The 17,928-nt window shown below is 44.0% G+C and overlaps 1 protein-coding gene and 1 long non-coding RNA gene across 13 annotated transcripts in view; both read right to left on the bottom strand.

Annotated features, from left to right (window-relative positions):
* Positions 1-17,928, bottom strand: part of MYCBP2 (MYC binding protein 2) — a 2,065,574-nt gene that overhangs the window by 258,429 nt on the left and 1,789,217 nt on the right. For all 12 annotated transcript variants that reach the window (XM_086934832.1, XM_086934837.1, XM_086934835.1 and 9 more), the window contains 2 exons: positions 9,562-9,642; positions 9,147-9,413 (listed from right to left, as the gene is read on the bottom strand). In XM_086934832.1, coding sequence (XP_086790958.1) covers positions 9,147-9,413; positions 9,562-9,642 — 348 coding nt within the window. The remainder of the gene's footprint in view (positions 1-9,146; positions 9,414-9,561; positions 9,643-17,928) is intronic.
* Positions 11,618-15,990, bottom strand: LOC147698207 (uncharacterized). Its single transcript, XR_015299186.1, has 2 exons — positions 15,322-15,990; positions 11,618-13,707 (listed from the first exon to the last, which is right to left on the bottom strand). It is a non-coding gene; the product is annotated as an uncharacterized LOC147698207 (long non-coding RNA).

Here is a 17,928-nt window from a genome sequence, read left to right as displayed (position 1 = left end):
ACCCGGAACTGGCGTGTGCGATCCAAATAGAATGAGAGGCCCACGTAGCTGCCTGACAGATGTCCTGCAAGGACACTCCCCGACCCAGGGCAGTAGTAGCCGCCATGGCCCGAGTGGAATGGGCCCTCCTCCCAACAGGAGGCTCCTTTTTAGCCAAGGAGTAGCATACCTTGATGCACAACATGACCCACGAGAGATGGTCCGCTTGTGCACCGCCCGACCTTTCTTAGCGCCCACGTAACCAACAAAGAGTTGGTCATCCACCCGGAACTGGCGTGTGCGATCCAAATAGAATGAGAGCGCACGTTTTGGGTCCAGACGGTGGAGCCTCTCTTTCTCTTTCGAGGGATGCGGGGGCGGAAAGAAGGTGGGCAAGGTGAAGGACTGCCTGATGTGAAAGGCTGTGACTACCTTGGGCAGGAAAGAGGGTCGCGTCCGCAACACAACTTTGTCCGGATGGACAGAAAGGAAAGGAGGTTTAGAGGAAAGAGCCTGGAGCTCACTCACCCTCCTGGCAGAGGTGATGGCAACCAGGAATGCAGTCTAGAGAGTAAGGAGACGAAGAGGACAGTTATGAAGTGGCTCAAAAGGAGCGCACATCAGATAAGTCAGAACAAGGTTCAAGTCCCACTGAGGCATTCACGAAAGGAACAGGAGAAAACATATTCAAAAACCTATTTACAACTGGGGACTTGAACAAAGAGGGCTGATCAGGGAGCCTTAAGAAGGCGGAAATTGCAGAGAGGTAGCCCTTGATAGTGCCCAGAGCAGAGCCCTGCTGGGCAAGAGAAAGAAGAAAGAGGAGAACCTTTGAAAGAGGGGCAGAAAGGGGATCTACAGCCTTTCCTGTGCACCATGCCACAAATTTGTTCCACCTGCAGGCGTATACCGATTTTGTGGAGGGACGCCTGGCTGCCAGAATCACATTACAGACTTCAGGAGGCAAGTCAAATGGCCTCAACTGCCGCCGCTCAATCTCCACGCATGTAAGTGGAGACTGGACAGGTTCGGGTTGAGGACCGTCCCCTGCTGCTGCGACACAACGTCCTCCTGAAGAGGCAGACGATTCAGGGGGTCCACAGACATGCTGAGTAGCGGCGCCGCCGCTCCGGCACCGGACCCGAATCAAGGGTAGGACCAGGGATGACGACGTCCTGGCCCGCTTGGGGACCCAGTCGGGGCCGCTTGGCCCTAAGGCGCCGAGGAACCCGACAGAGGAGCAAGCGACCTCATGGCCATGAGGAAAGCCTCGATCTCCTCCGGCGTCGCGTTCTGCCCAGGGACCGGCGGGTATGGAGCAGGCTACGACGCCTGCGGCACCAGCGGAGCCGCGTGGGTGAAGTCACACGAACCCCCGGCCGCGTCGCGCGAGTGTCGGGGGAGTCACAAGACCGGTGTCGCCTCTTCGACTTCTTGTGCCTCTTACCTGAGGACTTGGACCCTGAGGAATTATGTCGACTCCCGGAGCTATGACGACTCTGGCCCCGCGACCGGTCCCTCGACCTCCTTCCGGACCGGGACCTCGAACGGCGCGGGCCGACTGCTGGAGCTCGAGGCGCTTGCGGGACCGCTCCCGCCTAGCCTTCGACGTCAAGGCCCGGCAGTCGGGGCACAACTGGTCATCGTGGTCGGGCCCCAGGCAATGAAGACACCGGCGATGGGGGTCGGTAAACGACATTAGTCGGCTGCAGTCGACGCAGGGTTTGAACCCGGGCATCCCTACCGGCACCGTCGGAGTCATTCGACTCGAAAAAACAGATCAAAAAGATTAGTCAAAAATTGACTACAGGGTACCACTTTCTCCGGACCTGCGCTTGCTGGCGCGCAAAAAAGAAGAACTCAGCGCGAAGGCGGCGTCTAAGTACTCCGACGACGTCATCCCAACGACGCCGACGACGGATGCGTAGCCGCAGACAACGCCTACCGACGGGCAGGGGTACTGCTACGCAAAATTGTCCGGATCCAGTCTGACGCCTGGGGATATTCTAAGGTAAGGAATCTAATACTAACCTGTTTCTTTCAGATGAAAATAGCACTTATCTTTATATAACTTCAGGCACCAAGATCATCAAAATCAGGTAAGTAAATTTCTAGTTATGAATATTTACAGTTTAAAAAAAATTGGAAGTGCAATTTAGGGAGCAGTAATATTATCCTATTGAGGAAAGACATATACTGCGTACAGGTAGTTTACAGTGACTTACAGGACCAATCTTACAGACTTAAGGTGAGTATGGGGGGAGGATCCAAGGTAGCACCAACGGGTCACCTCAGGCAGCACTGGGATGCCTGCCGTTAGGTGCCTGTGTAAGTCTATGGGGATCAGTCCAGTCACAAACAGGCTGGGAGACAAGTCTGGCTAAACCAACAAGGGGGCTCAGGTCTCACGATGCTCGGAATGTAGGGACACCTTCGGTCCTCTTCTCCTCAGGCTGGGGTGGCCAGTTGCAGAGGTTTTCTTAGGTGCCAGGTTTTCACGACCTGAGACACTCGTGGTAGGGGAGGCCCGCACAAACAAGCTGCAGGCACGCCGGGGAGTCCACTGTTGGCAAAACCAAGATGGATTTGGTCTCTGAAGGGTCTGGGAAACATGTTGGTACCGTTGGCCCACTTCAACTCGTTCTAGGAGACATGGGTGCTGTGGTGCTTTCCAGTGTTAAGTTTTTAGCGGTCTGGTGTTCTTACAGTTCTTTTGGGTGCCTGCAGGATGCAGGGGAGCAGCTCCACTACTCCATGGAAATTTCTGGGCCTTGGGTGAAGGGCCGGCAGTCATTCCAGGCTTTTGGAGGCACAGCAGCTGCAGAACAAGTTGTCTTTGGTGCAATTGTCGGGGACAGCAGACAGGCCGGTGGGTTTGGCATCAGGTTAGTTGCTGGTTCTCTGTTCTTGCTTTTGCAGCTCTTTAGTGTCCTTTTTCTTTCAGGTCGGCAGGATCGGATTTCCTGGTGCCAGATGCTCCCCTAAATACTAGATAGGGGAGTGTAGGGTAGAAGCAAATGGGCTACTTACCCTTGGGGTCACTATGCCCCCTATATGACCACTTCCTGTGGGAAGTGGGCATAACCCGGTCCCAGAGTTCCTAAGTCTGCCATCACCAAGATGGCAGACTTAATTTTTGTGTCCACATCATGTAGCCCTCCTTAGCGGTGGAACTAGCCTGTGGATGAACACGCCTCTCTGACTCCTAATTTTCCCACTTTCATAGGCACCAAATGGGCCCTGATTGGGGAGGGGTGGTCATCCCTTCACATACAAGGAAAGCCAGATTCACATACCAAAGGCGGGGCCGCTTTGAAGGTCTCCGTCTTGGAATGTTAATTTACGGGTCATCGCGTTGGAGTGGGTGTAACACACGCTCTGCCAGAGCAGGATTCTTCCTGACCGTGTGGGCTCTCACCTCTGGGGGTCAGAAAATCGTCTGTGGTGGCAGGCTGGTCAGAACCAGCCAGCCAGTACACTAGTGATAGGTAGGTTTTTAGGGAGCAACTCTAAAGTGCCCTCTGGGTGCATGTATTAAAAAAGACCATCAGGTAGCTGGGGAAACTCGTTTTTACCAGTGTCCAGCACATGTACTTAAAAGGGCTTCCCTGGGCACAAGTAAGTATTGACTTAGCCATCAGAGGAACATATCTGTTCATGCAGATATGTCCTTACATGTAGTATAGTGCACCCTGCCTTAGGGCTGTAAGTCCGGCTGTATGGGAGGGTTATCTACACTATATGCAGCGTCTACAGGCATGGCACACAGGGATATGAGCCATGTCATATTTTCACTTTTGTCTGCATCAAGACATTTAGCCTGCACTGGCCGTCTGCATGAGTTAGGTGAGGGGCCCTTAGGGCAGCACAATATATGCTGAATCCCCTAGGGGCCCTTTTTAGAACTCATGACCTAGGTACATGGGGTACCATTTACTAATGACTTACAGGGTTGCCAAAGGTATGGGCAATTGGAGGAACAATTGTACAGTTTTAGGGAAAGAGATCTGGCACCGGGGGACCTGGATAGCAGGTAACCAGTGCACTTTCCGTCAACATTGCATCAAATACCAGGCAAAAAGTGGGGGTGACCAAATCAAAATGAGGCACTTTCCTACAAGAGGTACATGGCATAATGCTACAACAAGTATTGGAAAGCAAGTACAGGAAAAAGAAGAACAGAGAAATATAATGCTGATGATACATTAAAGAACTACGTAGCATTGTAGATGTTGGCCTGCTTTGGAGGTTCTGGTGCAATCTGTTTATTTGTGACTGGTACAGTGTACATGATAAGAGACTGGTAATAGATGCATTTCCCACAATGGGTACTATGAGGAGATGAGCTGAAATATTCAGACAACAAAAGTGGTCTTGGCAGAAAAATAAACAATGAGGACATTTTGGTGCGCTGTGTAGGAGACCAAGTCTCCATACAAATAATAAGCCAGCAAGGGAAGTTGAGTCAGAGCTCGAAAATTTCCAGTAGGATTTTGAAATCTGCGACAAATTGGCAAAAACAAGAAATAAATTGGCAGATTTCCTATCCTGCTCACTTGGGTTGAGTACGAAAACTATAAAAATTATAAGAGTTGTATGCTATAAATGGCAGTCAGATGATAGAAGTGCACACAGGCACACAGTCCTCCTTTACTCTCCAGTGCTATTTACAGTCTTGGTTTCATTTTTGACAATACTCCCAATGTTGCCCCTCAACGCTTTTACCTCAGCCAATTGCTTCTACTATATATGTTTTAGGAAACATATCTTTCTCCTAAGTTCAGAAACACTGTGGTGCACATACCTGGATTACGCCAACTCTCTAAATTGTGAGCTTTCAAAAACTATGTTAGTTTCAAATTTGTCAAAATGCTGCAGTGTGCCTCTTTTACTATCTTTTATGTTTAGCTCTCTTTTTCAAAAACGTTCTAAAGCGTATTAGCTTCCTATTGCTCTGGGCACTCTGTTTAAGTTACTCTGTTTCTGTCATCGGTACTACTCCAATGTTGCCCTTCACCTTCAGAACACAATTAAACGCTATAAAACATTTTACGGACTACGTTCTGTCTCCTTCAACTCTGTGTATATGTACAATCTGCAGCACCAGAAATGGAGGTGACTCTTTGTCTGATATTGCACCCAAGCAATGGAAGCTCATACCCCTTGCACTTCGGAAACAAGAAAACATACACTTGCTTCGGAAATGGCTGAAATCTTTTCTGTTTTCTCATTAACTTGCTTCTCCCTTGTTTTTACTGCAGTCAGCTGGAACAGGTACACCACTTTTGTTTTAGGGTATTTTAGCACTTTACAAATCCCAACACCGTCAAGAACAAAAGCAACAGGAAGGCTATATCATGTCATCAAAACTAGTGTATTTTTCCTCAAGCTCCAGACATGAGAGATCAAATTAAAACATACAAATGCAAGCCCTTCTAACTACCATTCCTGCCTTTCCCATATCCTTCTCAATAGAGCAGACCATTTGAATAATGATAATAAAGGTATGTCCCTGTGTCCTGTCTGTTCTTTAGGAAGACTCTCTCCTTAATGTCAATATGAAAACTTCCATCAAAGTTTCTAAGGTTTGCGCTGAAGCTTTCCAGCACCAAGTAATAGGATGCCAGCAAGCAGATGACGGTTTAAGATTGGACCAGAAGGCTTAGATCTGAAATTGTGCGGCTAGCAGAAGGCGCAGCAGCATATTTAGATGATATGCTTCGGTTTTCAAGGTAGTATAAGGATTAATTACTTACATGTAATCCTAGTTCTCTTCCAGGGGTATACTCATTAAAGTCATAAGCACTGAATAATCTCAGCTCATGAGCGGGAACCCGGAACATATAAAAATACATATATATATGTGTAAATATATAAAAATAGTACATAGTACTAAACAAATTATACACATATACATGTATAAACCAATAATATGCAGCCCAACTATAACCCATATGCTAATAAAGTCATCATTACATACTTTCTGCAGTATGAAAATAAACTATATAAACAATGCAATAAACAGGCACGAGCCTAAAATGCATTCCATAAACAACACAACCTTTTATTTTCATCAAAGAATCTGTAATAAAAAGCAATTAGGCTAAGAAGGCTGCATAAAGAAATACTATCCCTGTACAGAAAATCAGACTGACACAATTGACCAATAGGGACCCTCTCCTCTAGTCAGGACAGGGGGATTACACTCCTAAAATAACCCCTGCTCACCCTCTAGGCTGCGTGGCGCGAGCAGTCAAGGCTTATTTCAGAGACGTTGTAAGTGAAGCAGTTGTGACCACATACAGTAACCTAGTGCCAATACTACAAATGGACACCACACAGATTTTATATAAAAAATACGTAGACTTTATATAGAGTTACCACAAGACCATAAACGACAAAAATACACACTATGATTACTTTAAGATGGTAGATTTAAGCTTAGTTCAGTTCAGTTCTTAGATGCGACACTCTGTACCTTAGTTGCCTTGCGCTTACACGACAAGCAATTTCGCAGCAATGGGAAATGCAGCAAAGTCAGGTGCAAAGAAATAAAGACGTGAAGATCTTCCAGATGTGGCACGCTTCTCGGGGATGCGAGAAGTTCTCGGTTTAATGCGTGGACTGCAGCGGCGACACCCTTACGATGCGACGGCAACGCTCTTCTCCACGATGCGTGAAGCTTCCGCTCAATGCGACAACTACACTGGCGACATCCAAGATGCTACGGCAGCAGCTCGGACGGCGGCGAGGTGCTCTTGGTCGATGCGATGCAATGCCACAGTTCCAGCGGCAACACCCTCCTTCGGAGTTGAGACGGCAGGCACAGCGACGGCAACACGCTCAAACCTCGTTGCGAGATTCTTCTCCTGATGCGGTGCAGTGCGACAACTACAGCGGCGACACCCTCCTTCTTCGGAGTTGCGACGGCAGCAGCAGCGACGGCGACACGCTTCCTCTTCGTTGCGGCACGCTTCTCTCCGATGCAGTGCAGTGCGACAGTTCCAGCGGCGACACCCTCTTTCGGAGTTGCGACGGCAGGCACAGCGATGGCGACACGCTTCTTCTTGTTGAGTCGTGCTTCCAGCTCCTAGCGACACGCAGTTCTTCAGAAGGCCCAAAACAGCAGCTGGCACTTTCAAAAGAACTCTGGGGAGCTGGGGGGTGAAGTCTGTTATCCCTGAGACTTCAGCAGGAGGCAAGCTCTTTTCCAAGCCCTTGGAGATCCTTCACAAGTTAAAAGCAAAGTACAAAAAAGTTCCTTTCTCCTTCCTTTGGCAGTAAGGCAACCACTGCAGGCCAATCCCCCAAGCAGCACTTCAGCTTGGGAATCGTTTCTCCTCAGTTTCTTCAGGTTCCTCTCCTCAGTAAAGGTTTCTTCTTGTAGGCCAAAGTGATCTAATTTCATGGGATCAGGGTCACAATATTTATACCCAGAAATCCTTTGTTCTCTGAGGGGAGAATGGCCTTTGCCTAGTCCAAACCAGTTCTTAAGCACTCTGTTTACCCGACTTCTCCTTTCCTTTCACAGTGCAGGGCAGAAGCATCAGACGCCCCACAGGGGGTGAAGCCAGCATTGTGGAAGGCAGACACAGCCCTATTCAAGGTTCAGGTGTGACTCCTCCCTCCCAACTAGATGCAGATCTCTCTATTCACCACCAGACATAGGAATACACAACCTAGCAGAGGCAGGTTTGAATGGTTAGACAAGTAAATACCTACTTTCTAAAAGTGGTATTTGCAAACACAGAATATTAAAATAAACGTTACAAAAATATGCATTTTATTATTCTGAGTTCAGGCATACTAAACTGGAATTTTTAACATGTTCTCTGAGACAGTTAGGATTATACAGTGTAATAACTATAACAGCTCATTCTGGCCTATGGAGAACAGGAAGCCTTGCAATGGTGAAAAACGAAAATGACTAATTCACTATTAGGACATGACACACATCAGGGCTTTTCCTACCTTATACTTACAATGCACCCTGCCCTTGGGCCTACCATAGGGGTGACATATGACGAAAAGGGAAGGTTTAGGGACTGGCAAGTGGGTGCACTTGCCCAGTCAGCATGACAGTACCAACTGCATGAATCTCTGCAATTGCAAAAACAACAAGTGATGGACTGAATGTGGATCAATGTCACACACTCCCCCAGTCAAAAGATCTGGGCCCAAATCCATCGTTTTTTTGCACTCCACACCACCCTGGGTTAGACAATGGCGATATGCAAATCAGCTCTGACCATGTTGCCCCATGGGAACAGTCCAGTCCGAACTACAAAAGCCATGTCCTTCCCAGAACGGAATCAAGCATCCGAAAGAAACACCACAGATTGTTTATCTTTACTTTTACAACCGCTGACAGGACTCAACGGTGAAGAAGGGGAACGCTCATGATGGATACAAAGATTATGGAAGGTTTGACAGTCTATACCACAAATGTCAGTTTTACCATTATCAATAATGTGCAAAATATTATATTCACATAGATAAAAGCATCAAATCGTAATGAACCAGAATGTGGATACAAAAATGTACAACAATTGAGCTGAGAATTGCATGTCTTTGCCAGGAAAGTGTAAGATGACATTTCATGACTTTTCTCAAACCCCACAAGGCCACCCTTCACTTTGCCCAAAGCTTGCAGTTGTCTCTTTGATGCTCTCATGGTTACAGTCTCCTGCAAACTGACAGCCAATATCAGACATCAGCAATAAAAAGAAGAAAACCTCTGCTCTGAACACGATATAGACACATCTCATCACACTATGTGTTCACAAGAAAAGCAACAATTCTACTTGAGGTAAAGCAAAACAAGCGTTGATGAGAGACGGCACAGAAGAATTGGTAACTACTTTGACAGCAACAAAAGTGTTTATAGAAAATGTATATGGCCTGTTTGTTCGAGATTACAATTCTTAGTAGCTATGTGATACTAGATCAAAATAAACTACAGAACAAAAAATGGACACAAGCCTATGGACCCCACCCTTGAGATTCTTCCTGATGATATTCATATGGATGGCAGACTAAAGATGGTCCTCAGACATTTTGTCTTTTGTTAGACGCAATGAGGAAATTATTATTTAAGTTGAAGTGGTCCCCCTCATTCCAAATTTGAGAACAGTTAGTTACCACTTAATAAACTGTTAAGCGCTCACCTGTCGCTGCACCCTGGGTGAGGCAGTGTGAAGCAGTGAGAAGAGATCTTGCAGGAGAGTGTGCTGTTGAGCCAAATACTGCCTACCCACATTAGACCCGCTCAGTGCAAGCACCATTGAGAGAAGTTCAAAGCAGTAAGCATCAGAGGAAGCATCTTCATCATTTGGCTGCGAGTTGGCATTCTCTTTGCTGGAGATGGCATGCTCCCATTCCTCGCGGACACGTGTTGCTTCCATTCGGATGGCCTGGACGATATGGGCACACACCTGAGAAGGAAGAAAAGTCACAATCAGAAAATGAGAGTAAAGAGGACCAAAGCCCTTCACTTAAATGGGTCAATAACATAGGGCATCACTACGGGAACATATAAGAGCTCTGAAGAAAGAAAATATGAAATATTTTTCAGGTGCATACCTGCTTCTGTAGGTTAGTCAGCTTACTTCTGCTGAATATGATCCCAACCATGTGCTCTTTAAGGTCTGCATCTGATGGAGCCTTTATGAAACATAATACAGAAACAGTTTAGAAGGGCGGTTTTTAATCTTCCCATCAAGTGTAAATGTAAGAAAAGGCAGCAAGGGTTCTTATTAGGTAATGCAAGGGCAAACCTCATGGAAATTTTTTTAGATCTTGTAAAATGACACTCTTGTAAATTGACATCACATCTCGTTTTAATCTACTACACATATGAAAGAATTGTATTCATCCCCGACATTAGGTGTTAAGTGGTCATGAGAAGACTGCTATTTAGGTATGTGGGAATTGTGGTTCTTTGGAAAGGCGGGTAGTTTTGACAACAGAAGATCTAGAAAGCCTGTGACCTATACTCTTCAATAATAATGTTAGGGGCTGGAAAGCAAGTGAAGGACAGAGATGAGCAGCATGGCAGTAATATTGACAATGAGCCAGGCTGAGAGAGAACATTCACATGGAGTGCAGTGGGGAAGAGAAAGGAGTTACATGGTTCAGTGTGAGGGAGGCACAGGCAAATGTGAGGAGCAAGGCGTTGCAATGTGAAGAATTCCCTAGGCCACAGTACCTGCATTTCATGCACCCTGTATCGTTGAGTCAGGAACTATTTGCCAAACAAGTCTCTTCTGCTCTAGCATACTGCCTATTTTTTTTTCACAGAAAAAAGGTCTTTACTTTTTCCTGCCATCTTAGCCTTTTCCTTTTTTTATTTTTCTCTTTTATTTCTTTTTTTTAAAATTTTTATTAATGTATTTATTGAACAGCATCACATATACATTCACAGTCATATATACTATAACATAATCATCCATATAAGCAGCTTAAGAAATATACAAAACAGAAAGCAAATATAGGGTTTAAAGACGGAAAAATAATATACTAGAAGTATAGGGGAAAAAATAAAACAAAGAAACGAATCAGAAGGCAGTATAACACTACTTAAACACAGTAGTTTTACTTATATACACTGCTAGGTTAAGTATATCTCATACTAAACAGTATAACTCATAATTAAGTAGTTCATCCCTTAACCCCGAGCATCCATCTCTCAACCGGTTCCCAAATTTTCTGACCCCGCATTCGAGAGCGCGTTCCTTTAGATGAGTATATTGCCGTTTCGTGATTATAGATAGCCAAAAACCTTGCCAGCCACATTTGGAAGGTTGGGGGATCTGCATCCTTCCAACTAGCCGCTAATAAAATCTTATATAGTTACACCAATACATAAACATGATTCCTGAGTTTTATTCAATCCAAGTGTATTATCAGAGCCCAGCATGTATAGCATAGCTGACACCGGGAGCTGGTGTCCAAATAATTCTTCCCAGAATTTATTCAAATCATTTTTAAGTGGGGTTAACACCCGGCATCCATAAAACATATGAATTAGATCCGCAGGGCCCTGCGCGCATCTTGGACAGAGATCATCCGATCTTTTACCCCATTTAAATAATTTTGCTGGGGTAAAACAAATTAAATATTGTTTTATATGTCTGAGCTTTTAAGTTTGAAGACATAATTATCTTAGATATTAATAACAAACTATAATCAATATCTACATTTGGATCATTAAGTCTAGTGGCCCATGATGATTCCGTATGTTCTATATCATCATTTATTCTTTCTAGAAGTAAGTCATATATTTTTCCTATTTTTATTGTTTTAATAGTCAGAATATCTAGAATAGGTATTGTTTCATATGAAATCTCAGGAATTTTAGCTTTCAGGATCGCTTTAATTTGATAAAATTTAAATTGGTGACTATTGGGAATATCATATTTCTTCTGTATATAAGAAAATTGAATGGTCTGCAACATTTTCGCATATATCCAAGACCGTTCTTATACCTGCTCTATTCCATTTCTTGGCCATATTATCATTTACTAGCCGTGGAAGAAGGAAGGAGTCCAAAAAGGGGAATATATCTATTATGTTTTGGGATTGATAAGAATTTCGAGATCTTTACCCAGACTTTCCAAGAATTAACAATTATTTTGAATTTTATTTTTTTTAAATAGCTTGGTTCTATTTGTTTTAATAAGAGATCTTGGTGTTTATTCCCTAGTAGCAATTCATAGATGGAGGGTAGTGCTGGTGATATCGTTCTGGGCTCGGTTGTTTTTGTATAAAGCATGGGAGCCATTTGTTGAAGAAAGACCGCCCAGTGGTATAGCAGAATATTAGGAAGGTCTAAGCCTCCTCTATACTGTGGTAATGATAGGTATTTAATAGACCTCCTAATCTTCCCGTATTGCCACATAAAAGATGAAATTAATGAGTCTATTATTTGGAGTGTGCTATCCTCCACTACTAACGGTATTGCTCGAAACAAATACAAAAGTTTAGGAAAAATATTCATTTTTACAAAATTACCCCTGCCAATAATCAATAAACGTAAACTGTCAACTCTTTTAAGATCTTTTTCTATAGTTTTATTTAAAGGATTAAAATTCAAATTATGAATTCTTTCAACTTTAGGTGTTAAGCATATCCTAGATATGTAGCGCTTTCTACTCTCCTAGAATCATTATAACTTGTATTCTCAGTGCAGATAATAATTGTTTTGGCTTTATTTAGTGAATAACTTGAAAATGAACCGAATTGTTGAGTTATTGTTTCAATTTGTTCAATTGCCTCCGCGGGGTCAGGTGTTACAATTGCCACATCATCGGCATAGGCTAAAACCTTTGTATCAAAATTGGCTGTAGAGATGGGTTTAAGATCACTATTATGAAGTAGTTTCCTAATTAGAGGATTATTATATAAAGCGAAAAGAAGCGGAGAGCAGGGACACCCCTGCCTTGTCCCCCTAGACACCTTAATTGCCTTTGATTCCTTCCCATAATCTGAAGCCTGGCTCTGGGCTGACAATATATAGCTTGAATAGATCTAATAAAGTTGACTCCAAAATTCTTTAAGCGAAGAATAGTCCACAAAAACTCCCATGATACCCGATAAAAGGCCTTTTCGGCATCGAGGAGAATCATTGACATCTGGCCCCCCTCTGCAGACACAAAATCAAATAGCGCAATGGCTCTGCGGATGTGATCAATCGTACCCTTACCAGGAATTAAACTGTGTTGCCAGGGGGATACCAGATGTTCAATCACCCCCCCGAGCCGATTGGCCAGAATTTTTGCGTAAAGTTTGGAATCTGAGTTAATCAGGGAGATAGGTCGGTACGAAGATGGATTCTCGACAGGCTTGTTTTTTTGTGAATAATTATTAGATCTGTCTCATTCCAAGAGTCTGGAGTTGTACCCGCTATTTGTATGCCTGTAAAGAGATCTAATAAAAAGGGAAGTATAGTTGGACCTAGGATTTTATATAATTCCAAAGGAATTTTATCGGGACCGGCTGCCTTTCCAGAAGCAAGACCTGCCAACGCTAGTTGTAATTCAGTGATAGTAATTTGATTCTCAAGGTCGTGTTTAGATAGATTGTCAAGAGTACTTATTGAGTCTATGTCGCCAATAAATTGATTTACAGCATTAGTAACTTCAAGTTCAATTTGTGGATTATCCTCGGAGTATAGATCTTGGTAATACTGCCGGAACCCTTCAATTATTTCGTGAGGATCAGTATATTGGGTATTATTTATATTTATACAAGGTATCACGTTGTAGGAGGCCTTCTGTCGGGTACGGAGTGCCAACTGTTTACCCACTCTCTCCCCGTTTTCATATAGATTGTTTCGATGTGTTTAGAATGTCTCAGCAGAGAGCTTAGTTAGCCAATTATTCATTTCAGTTTTGAGAATAATTATCCGGTGAAGGATATGTTTTCCATCTATACTCTGGGATATCGTTAAAACATGTTCTTCTTCGGCTTGAATCAGATCACGGGTTAACTAAGTTTTTGGCTTCTCGCAATTTCTTAATACGAGAAACGTAGCTTATAGTTTCACGTCTAAGTGCTGCCTTAAAACAATCCCATACAACCAATCTAGAACACTGTATTGATTCATGTCAAAAAAACCTTCTACCCATTTTCTAATAAAGCTTACATATTCTTCATCAACCAAAAGTTTCCTATCAAAAGTCCATTTAGTAACTGGTCTAACAAAATTGGATATATCTAGTGTTAAGACTAGTGGATTGTCAGTCATAAGCTTTTATTCGATATGCAAGATATCTTGTAAGCACATATAAAATACAAACATTACAATTTTAAAAACAGAAGAACAATGCTACAAGAAGCCAGTAAAAAAGTTATTAAAAGGGATAAAAGGTCAATAAATTAGCTAAAAATAGATTAAACAGCTACTGACAATCTCTTACAACGAATAAGCCAAAACTGTTTTAAAAACTTTGCTATACCGCATACTATAGGGGGGGAAGTGTCCGTGGATAAAATACGTAGAGCTTCTAGGTGGTTACGTGTGCCCATGTTCCGACAGAGAGGATTTAGCCAATAGCTCCTGGGCCTTGCGTAGTCAGGGCATTCAAATAAAACATGCGCAATAGACTCCACCCTGTTCGGGCAACATGCACAATTGGGGGAAGTACGAACCATTGATGACCATTTTGATACCACAGCACCTACGGGGAGGGATCCAACTCTGAATTTGAAATAAAGTGCTCGGTCAAAGGGGATGGTAATCAAGTCCAGGTAGGGTTCAAAGGCCACAGAGTCTTTAATTTGTAAAAAAGCAACAGTAGATTTGCAATGGTTAGAGTTGGTGATTAAACGCTCCGAAGTCCATTTCCAATAAAGGGCCTTAACAACTTCTTTTGGTGGGGCTGAACGTGATGACCAGCAGTCCCCTAGCCCAATGCTCTCCAGGAGATTTTTAGTTTCTCTTAACCATTTTATCTTGGCCCAACCCCCCAGACTCATAATTTCCCCCAAGGCATCAGCATAGGATTTTAGTTCTTCACCCCTCCAAATTCGTGTCCATAGCAGGAGCGGTCGGAGCTGGGCCTGGTCTTTGATGTTTTTACATCCCGTGTCCAACCACACTGGTACAGATGGGGTGCTCAGTGGAACGGAGATGATGGATTTCAATAACTTGCTCTCCGCTGTCACTAGGGCGTCCATTCGGCAGTGGCCCCACAGTTCTGCCCCATACAAGGCAGATGAGACTACTTTGGCCTTGTAGATGTCAATTACTGGGGTGAGTGATCTCCTGGGTGAGGCCCTGAACTCCCTCATAAGAGCTCCTCCTACTCTCTTATGGTTGAGAACCATTTTACCAATGTGGTTTCCCCAGGACAACCTATCTGTGATCCGAATACCGAGGTAATCGAATTCGGCTACTTTCTCTAAGGGGATCGAGTTAAGGGTAGGGGGGCGGCCCAGTTTCTTAGGGGGATTTAGGACTAGATATTTTGCTTTGTCCACGTTTATTATTAGCCCCTTTGCGGTACAGAACTCCTGGAACCGTGTTAACAATTTCTGCAGGCCTTGTGGGGTTTTTGAAATCAGGAGCGTGTCGTCCGCAAAGAGTAGGGTGGGGATGCGGACTCCACCGAGACAGGGGGCGTCGGCTGGTTCTTGCTGAAGATGTTTTACCACCCCGTTCACATATAGTGAGAAAAGGGTGGGAGCCAAGACACAGCCCTGTCTTACGCCCCTGGAGACTGGTATCTTCTCGGTGAGCTCTCCGTTTTTACCCCAGCGGACCTGTGCATAGGTATGGGTATGGAGGCTAATGAGGAGGGATAGAATGTAAGGAGGTAATCCTAGCTCATAAAGTGCCACTAGTGGATTGTGATCTGACAGGATCTTTGGGAGTTTTTTTAATCTCAGCTTTATTTGTCAGACCCCGTACTACTAAAAAGTAATCTAGTCTCACATATTTGTTATGCGGATATGAGAAATATGTGTAGCCAGGATCGTTATATTTCTTTAAGTCTCACATATCCGTCAGATCATGACTCTGCATCAGCTGGTTAATGGCTCTAAATACCTTAGGTTTCCGACCAACATAAGTATCTTGCCCAAGGTTTCTACAACCTGGCCCCAATGAAATATTCAAATCACCACATACTATGAGCATTTTAGACAGAGATGCAAACTCTATCTCTAGTTTTTCGATAATTGCGGGTTCATCATAGTTCGAGCCATAGATTGAACAAACGGTTATTCCAGAAGATAGGGTTGCGATAACCCATCTTCCTTGAGGATCTCCTAGCTTCCGAGTAGGCTCCCCTAGGTATAATTTGGTAATAATCGCAACTCCACGAATATTAGATGTTTGAGATGTGCAAACACATAGATTGTAACCAAACAATTTTAAAAGATCTCTTTTATCCCAAGGAAGATGGGTCTCTTGTAGGCAGATTATGTCAAAGGAGCCTTGCCTAATAATCTCACCCAAACGAGTCCGCTTAGCTTTATCATTCAAACCTGCCACGTTCCATGAGCATATTGTTAGCTTCCCCATTGCTGTTTTGGAAGATATTCTATACAACCCTCTGACATTTTAAATAGTCTATCTAAACTGATCTGAATATAGCTTTCTGTCCATAAATTTAGTAATATCCTTACTGCTAGCTTAGAACATGAAACTGTGAATTTAATTGTGATGCTGACAATTTTTTGATTTTTCCTTCCACCCCCTTCCCTCAAGACAACCACCCCTCCATCCCTCCCCCTCCCTACCCTTCCCACCCAAATGAGACAACAGACTCTGTAAGAGTCCGTAATGATGAGCATGCAGCGTGCGACTCAGGCTCCTTTAACACATCACAATAATTCAAACAGATGCCGAGCTACACATTTACCAACGGAAAAAAGGAAAAAAAAACTTTTAAAAAATCAAATCGCTAATTAGTCCAACCCCCTATATTCCATTAGAACATCAAAAAACCCCTTAGTAAGCCAACACCCATTCAATATTCCGTATGTATCCACCATACCCCGAAAGTTTATATACAGTAGATCTGTCAGGTATTTTACATATGTTACCTACAGTCTAATCTAAATATTGTGAGCTTAATTAAAGCCTGAAAGTTCACCATTACGAACGCTTAAGGGGCTATTTCATCCAAAAATTCTTTGGCTTTTATTTCTGGTGTAAAAAACTTAGACTGTCCTTCCCAAATCACTTTTAGTCGAGCAGGATTGTTAAGGTATGCTTGGGCCTTTATATCCTGAAATGGCTTGATGAGTTGGCGCAGCCTCCAGCGTCTTTCCACCGTAGTGTGGCAGAAATCCGGGTGGACAAAATATGACACCCCATTCCTGATTCTTTTGGCCTCGGGTCGGGCCTTCTCAAACACTAATTGGCGTAGCAAAAAGTTTCCAAAATTAACCAAAATGGCCCGAGGGTACCCCCAGGGTTTCTGTGGATGTTTCATTGTAAGAGGTACTCGATGGGCTCTCTGGATCTCAGCCGCCCAGTTCCAACCAGTTAGTTCGGGAAGAGAGTCACGCAATAGATCAATAACATACAGTCGGGCATCCCCCCCGTCTTCCCCTTCCGGGACCCCTAAAACTCGTAGGTTATTCCTTCGCTGCCGGTTTTCAAACTCTTCCAGCTTCCACTTATTATCCGTCAGCTGCTCTTCATGGGAATCTACGCGGCCCTGACGGGAGGCCAACTCTGTTTCATTAGTCATAATTCGAGATTCCACTTCTGTAAGCCTATCCCCAAAAGAGCTGATTGTTTTGGCCAGTTTGCGCACTACCCCCTGCATTTTACGCATTGCGGCTTGGTTTTTGCGCGCATCATGCCGTGTTTCTTCTCGATGTGTAGCAATAGCCTGTAGAATAGTACCTACTGCCGAGGCTGATGATGTATGCAATTGAGGTTCTAGCCCCGTTTGATCATTCGAGAGAGTTTCAAGCGGAGTGTTAAGTGGATTAATTGAATGATCCCATGCTAAATCTCTCGAGCCCTGTCTTTTGGCTCTTTATCTTAAAACAGTTTTAGCTCTAGAGTTTGGGGCGTCTGACTGATCGCTGGGACTTTCACCGGTAGTAGCGGAAATATCATCTTCATCATCCGACCATTCACACCTCTCAGAGAATTAGAAAAAGTGGCTTGGATCTTTTTCTGCCTCAAGGTCCACTAAAGCTGCCAAACCTTCCTCTGCCATTAAGCCTGTGTTTTGAGGCTCCCTGCTTGCTGCTCCCCCCTCTTGCAATAAGTCATCGGCTAAGCTCAGGAGGACAGGCTGCTATAATATTGTCAATAAAAGGCTCACCTAAACCAACATTAGTATCTTGGTTAGTTACCATCGCATTTGCTTTGCAATTAGTTTTAGGTATTGCCGAGATACTCTCCGCTCTCACCTCCGAGGTTATTGATGAATTTCTTTCAGCAACAGCGTCCTCCTGACATTGCTCTGGTGTCTCTGCCTC

Source organism: Lissotriton vulgaris, chromosome 8 (assembly GCF_964263255.1).
Source record: "Lissotriton vulgaris chromosome 8, aLisVul1.2, whole genome shotgun sequence".
Classification (NCBI taxonomy): domain Eukaryota; kingdom Metazoa; phylum Chordata; class Amphibia; order Caudata; family Salamandridae; genus Lissotriton; species Lissotriton vulgaris.
This window is presented reverse-complemented; position numbering and strand designations above follow the sequence as displayed.